The sequence below is a fragment of the Colobus angolensis genome, unplaced genomic scaffold, assembly GCF_000951035.1.
Source record: "Colobus angolensis palliatus isolate OR3802 unplaced genomic scaffold, Cang.pa_1.0 Scaffold447, whole genome shotgun sequence".
NCBI classification, from domain to species: domain Eukaryota; kingdom Metazoa; phylum Chordata; class Mammalia; order Primates; family Cercopithecidae; genus Colobus; species Colobus angolensis.
In genome coordinates, this window is record NW_012117899.1 from 133,606 (window position 1) to 139,475 (window position 5,870).

Consider the following 5,870-nt stretch of genomic DNA (forward strand, 5'->3'; position numbering starts at 1 on the left):
CCTCACCACTCCCCCCCGCCCCCCACAACATTCCAGCCTGGGACAGGGGGAGGCCAGTGGACACAAAGCCCTCTGTGTATGGGGTGGTATGTGTACCCCCACCCCTCCACCCATACTATACAATGCCCCTTCTGCTTCCTGCACTCTGTCCCCCTCCCCACCACCTCTCAACTGCACATGCCAGGCTGCAATTGGTTACTCGCTGAGGACAACCCCCTCATCCTGGGGCTCCAGGGGATTTTAAGCAGGTTCCAGGAACCCCTCGTTCAGTTTCTGGTCCCGCACTTTCTCGACCCCACAGATGCTCCGGGCCCCTGCCCCTGCCCCAGCCATGGCTCCTGGGGCTCCCTCATCCAGCCCTAGCCCTATCCTGGCTGTGCTGCTCTTCTCTTCTTTGGGTAAGTGGAGCCACCCGACTCTGGGAGCCTTGGGACTCAGGTGTCTCTCAGCAATCCCCACTGCCTTTGCTGCACTCCCCAGTGCAACCAAAGAAAGAGCAAGCAGAAGCAGGAAGGTGACATTATATTCAGAAAGAAAAAATATGCGGCCGGCCGGGGGTGGCTCACGCCTGTAATCCCAGCACTTTGGGAGGCCAAGGTGGAAGAATTATTTGAGCCGCAGGAGTTGGAGACCAGCCTGGACAACTTAGCCAGACTTCATCTGTAAAATTTATATATATATATGAAAAACAAGAAAAAAATATGCATTTAGAGGGAGGCAGTAGAGGTTTTATTTGAAGAGAAAGGGTAAAAGAGAGTGTAGCAAGCTTCCCTGAGTGGTGGGCATGGCTGGACCCAGGTTGGAAATAGTAGCATGCCCCCAGAGCCATGCTAAGAGCCTGTTGTAAAGCAGTGTTAGATTGCGTAAAGGAACAGGCTCAAACATCACCTGGGTTTGATTCCCACTCGTCCCCTAGCAGTGCAGGAGGTGCCTTAACCTTAGTTTCCCAGAAGAAAAAAGAGAGCGTGATCTAAGTAAGGAGCCCAGGTTTGTGGTCTCAGCTCCTCAGACCTTTTGTCTCTTTGTGGCTCCTCACCTGTTGTGTGGGTGAATGGAGCGAGGTTCTATGAGATTCTGGGATCTTATCCCTCTAAAGCTGTCTTCCTTCATAAGCTGACCAGCCCTTTCCTTGCCCCTGGCAGATGTTGGGTGAGCAAGAGGTCAAAGCAGGATTATTGGAATGGCCCCTTCCCTTCTCTGAACTGCCCTGAATCCTAGTGCAATGAGTGAGCCATAGGCAAGTGGGGGTGGTGGGGAGGACATCAAGGGAATGGGGGCTGGCCAGGATGCCCACAGTTCTCTGCTGTCAGCTGCTTGAGCCCTAGACTTTTCTGGGTTGTACTGGGCTATTTGGGGGTACCCTGAGAAAATGTTAAAGATAGAGAGTTGGAGAAGTGCATAGTGAGGGAAATAGGGGGAAGGAATATTGGCGTATAAGGAAGAGGGAGAGTTCTGTCTCAACACTTGTTCCACTCATAGAACCATTGAGCAGAGCTGAGAAGGGCAGTGGCTGATATTGTAACAGGAGGAATAGAAGTTATAGCCAGTGAATTATCTCCCTTGTTACACAAGGGGGATTCCCAAGAAGGTTCTAAGGTGGAAGTTCCAGGAAGTAAGTACATGGTATTGCATGCTAAGGTGAGAGATTCAGGACAATTGGGGTGGAAGTAGGGGTGGCATGGGCCCCCCAAGTTGGTCAGACAATGGGACTTTGTTTGGTTGCCACCTCCCCCTCCTGTAGAACAAAAAGGTCTACAGTTGCCCCTCCCTGGGGCCAGCCCACACACATAGTCTCTCTGGAATGACCTTCCTTGTGTGGGTAAGTCTTGGGGGTGGCACTGGGCCAGAATGGACAAGAGGAAGGTGAGGACAGTTGAACCACAGAGGGCTCACATGTAGAGCCATCTGAGCTGTAGGCTTGGGGTCTTGCTCTGCACCCAGCTGAGAGGGTATGAGGTTCTTCCCTTCCTGACTTCCCAGTCAAGAGCAAGCTGTATGGCAACCAGGGATTCAGCAATGAGGACTGTTGTACCAAGGAAGAAGACTTATATTTTCTAGTTATCTTCATTTTTTTCTGCAAGAAATTTGAGTTTGCTGTATTGAAAAATCCAATGCAGCTGTTAAAATAAGATTGATATCTATGAATCAACAGGGAAAGCTCCTCCAGATACATAAGTTCTTAAGCAAAAAAAACGCTAGAATACAATGCAATATGTACGTAAAAAAAAAAAAAAATCCACAAAACAAAACTATTTGTTGTAAGTACATGTATATCTTGAGTTTATTGAGTTTGTTTCATATTAAATGGATAACTTGTTACATCTTGGAAGGAAATACAGGAAAAGAATTTATTGGGCTGAGTGTCAAAGGAGACTTTTGTTTTTATTTCTATTGCTTGAATAGTTTATAAGAAGAACATGATATGTATTACCTGTATAATTTATAATAAATTTTAAAAATTTAGAACACTGCATGTAAAGGATAGCTTAAGAGTTAGATACTGACCCAAAGAAGAAGTGAGACTTAGAGACAGAACCCAATCTCTGGAAGTCCTCAAGAGAATTCTGTTACTGCTGATTTCATCTCTACAGACATGCTGAAGAGAGCTTGACAGATACAGCATTTATGATCATCTGTTCAGTTAGTCCCCAGAGACTTGGGGCTCAGAATTTGTTCTTTTCCAAATTGGCCTCTGACCTGTGACTTGGCCCTTGATTTCCTGCTGATTTCACTTCCTCTGTATCCCTTACTGGGCCCATAAGTGCCTCTGATTCCCCACTTTGTGCTTGCAGTGCTGTCCCCGGCCCAGGCCATCGTGGTTTACACCGACAGGGAGGTCCATGGTGCTGTGGGCTCCCGGGTGACCCTGCACTGCTCCTTCTGGTCCAGCGAGTGGGTCTCAGATGACATCTCCTTCACCTGGCGCTACCAGCCTGAAGGGGGCAGAGATGCCATTTCGGTGAGTGCCTGGGGGAATCCTGGGGTTGGAAAACAAAGTACTTCAAAGAACAACAAAAAAGATAACTTGGGCTAAGGAGGGGGAAATCCTTTTTGAGCCATAACCCCAAATTTGGCAAGGTAAATAGCAATCTTTGTAACCCTGACTACATTGTCCTCCCTTCCCCAGCACTACCCTTTCCAGCCCAAGATCCCTTACCCTGAGGCTGAAGCGAAGCTTTTTTTTTTTCCCCTCCCTTTCTGTAACAAATTATGGAGCTAAGCTTTGACAGCTGTGTTCTTATTAGGGTCCTCTCACATGCTTCCCCTCATTCCTCATAGATCTTCCACTATGCCAAGGGACAACCCTACATTGACGAGGTGGGGACCTTCAAAGAGCGCATCCAGTGGGTAGGGGACCCTCGCTGGAAGGATGGCTCCATTGTCATACACAACTTAGACTACAGTGACAATGGCACGTTCACTTGTGACGTCAAAAACCCTCCAGACATAGTGGGCAAGACCTCTCAGGTCACGCTGTATGTCTTTGAAAAAGGTGTGAGAGGGGATGGGGACAAGGGTATGGGAAGCAGTTTGGGAGGGGATCAGGGAGGACTGACAGGTTGGGGGAAGAGGCAAAAAGCCCGCCCTAAGGACCTTCATTCAGGCTCTGGGAGCGTGGGCAGAAGGCAGTTTTGGCTGGGAGTCCTACATCCTCAATGCAGGGCATAGACGCGGACTAGGAACCACAGATACAGGGCCCTGCTCATTCTCCCATTTCTTTTCTCACCCCTCCTAGTGCCAACTAGGTACGGGGTGGTTCTGGGAGCTGTGATCGGGGGTGTCCTCGGGGTGGTGCTGCTGCTGCTGCTGGTTTTCTACGTGGTTCGGTACTGCTGGCTACGCAGGCAGGCGGCCCTGCAGAGGAGGCTCAGGTAAGGGGCGGAGCCTAGCTCCGCTCCCTCTCTCCCCACTCTCCCCGCTCTGGGCTGAGACTACTCCAGTGAGTGGGAGGGCCAAGGGGAAGAGGAACCTGTGTCCGCGGTACAAGGGATTCCGGCGAGGCCAAACGTATAGCAGTCTGTCTTCTTGCAGTGCCATGGAGAAGGGGAAATTGCACAAGCCAGCAAAGGACTCGTCGAAGCGCGGGCGGCAGGTTAGTGGGACTTGGGGCCTCGACAAGATGGGAAGGAGAAACCTGGGAGCCGCCGGGCAGCAGTGAGGGGTGGGATGGGAACAGTCAAGCCCCAATCGCTCGGTGACTGATGTGTGCGCCCCTCCCCCAGACGCCAGTGCTGTATGCCATGCTGGACCACAGCAGAAGCACCAAAGCTGCCAGTGAGAAGAAGGCCAAGGGGCTGGGGGAGTCTCGCAAGGATAAGAAATAGCGGTTAGCGGGCCGGGCGGGGGATCGGGGGTTAGGGGTGGAGTCCGCCAAAGGCTCAAAGGTGGTGGTCATCGAGATGGAGCTACGAAAGGATGAGCAGAGCTCGGAGCTCCGGCCTGCTGTCAAGTCCCCCAGCAGAACCAGCCTCAAAAACGCCCTCAAGAACATGATGGGCCTGGACTCGGACAAGTGATCGCCACCCCCCACCCCAGGCCCTGCCAGAGCAGGGGGACCTAGGCTCCTCTTACCCCGGTCTAGGTGCTTTCCCTCCTTGCTCCCCCGCCCTGCCCTGCCCTCACCTCCCTTTGAGATGTAAGTTTCATTCCAGAATTCATTCCCCAGGCAATTGTATTCTCCCCCACCTTCACCCCTGGCTTTCTGGGAGCCCAGGAGCTAATCCTACCCCTCACCTGCCCCAGGAGCTGTGTGTTTGGTGCTTGTCCGCCTGGGCACCGAGAAGAAAGGCACCTTGATACCCTCTGCCTCAAGTCCAAGCCACCTGGCATTCCCATCTCCTGTATCCCCCAGCCTGTCCCCCTGGCTGTTTCCCGTCCCTCCCTTCCCTCTACCAGGTGGCCCAGCTCCATACTCTGTCCACCCCAGCTAATACCCAGAGCACTCAGATCAGACTCTCCTTCAGGGTTTATTTAGGTTATTATTTTTTATTTTTTAATCCATTCTTTGTTTGTTTACCTGTGCTCATCCTCTGCCCTTACACCCATGACTGAGGACAAATGACGTCATGTGGCTTTTGCAATTTGTCACCCCCCCTTAAGTCCTTAATGAAGAGTCAGCCCAAGCAGAGGGGCCCCTCATCCTCACACTTCGGTATAGCATTGGTGCCCCCTGACCACTTTGGAGCACTGTTCTGGGACTCCAGGTCTTGAGGAAAGAGAGAGAGAGAGAGAAAATGGATCCTCATAGATCAGGGAGTGGAGGAGGGAGAAAATGAGCCTTAAGAAATGTTTTTTAAACAACCAAACAAAAAGCAGGAAAAACAAATGGTTGGGGGGGAGGAAGAGGCTGCACTCCAGCCACAGGGGATTCTTAGGATTTTTCTACACTCTGTATATTTCTTCTCAAACCTCCAAATGTCCTTAAATGTTTAATAAACACTGACATTTCCAGAAGCTGCTGCCTCGTCTACAATTTCCTAGTTCTCCTGGGAATAATTCCTGCCCCTTATCCCATCCCCAACCTTCCACACTTGGCTTCGGTTGTTGAGTTTGTTTTTTGGGGGTGGGCTTATATGGTATACTAGAAAGAACTCTGAAATAGCCTCACAAGACACATTCATACCTTCAATATCAGTGAGATTATACTACGTTGTAAACTCTGTCAGTCTCTGCTTTTACATGAATTAAAACGCAGAAGCTGTCTTCACCAAGATCTGAATTTTAAAACATCCCAGCCACTCTCTAGCTGTGTGATCCCCAGGACAGTTACCTGACTTTGGTAAGCTTATTTATGTACTTGTAAACAACTGAGATAATGATATCTGCCCTGCTTAATTCCTAGGGATTTTGTAATAATCAAATGAGATCCT

General features: G+C 50.3%; 1 protein-coding gene across 1 annotated transcript; it reads left to right on the top strand.

Annotated features, from left to right (window-relative positions):
* Positions 1 to 270: 270 nt before the first annotated feature.
* Positions 271 to 5,454, top strand: MPZ (myelin protein zero). Its single transcript, XM_011957549.1, has 6 exons — positions 271 to 398; positions 2,793 to 2,959; positions 3,280 to 3,493; positions 3,737 to 3,872; positions 4,033 to 4,093; positions 4,224 to 5,454. The coding sequence occupies exons 1-6, from the start codon at positions 302 to 304 to the stop codon at positions 4,323 to 4,325; spliced, it is 777 nt and encodes a 258-aa protein (XP_011812939.1). The 5' UTR covers positions 271 to 301; the 3' UTR covers positions 4,326 to 5,454.
* The last annotated feature ends 416 nt before the right edge of the window (positions 5,455 to 5,870 follow it).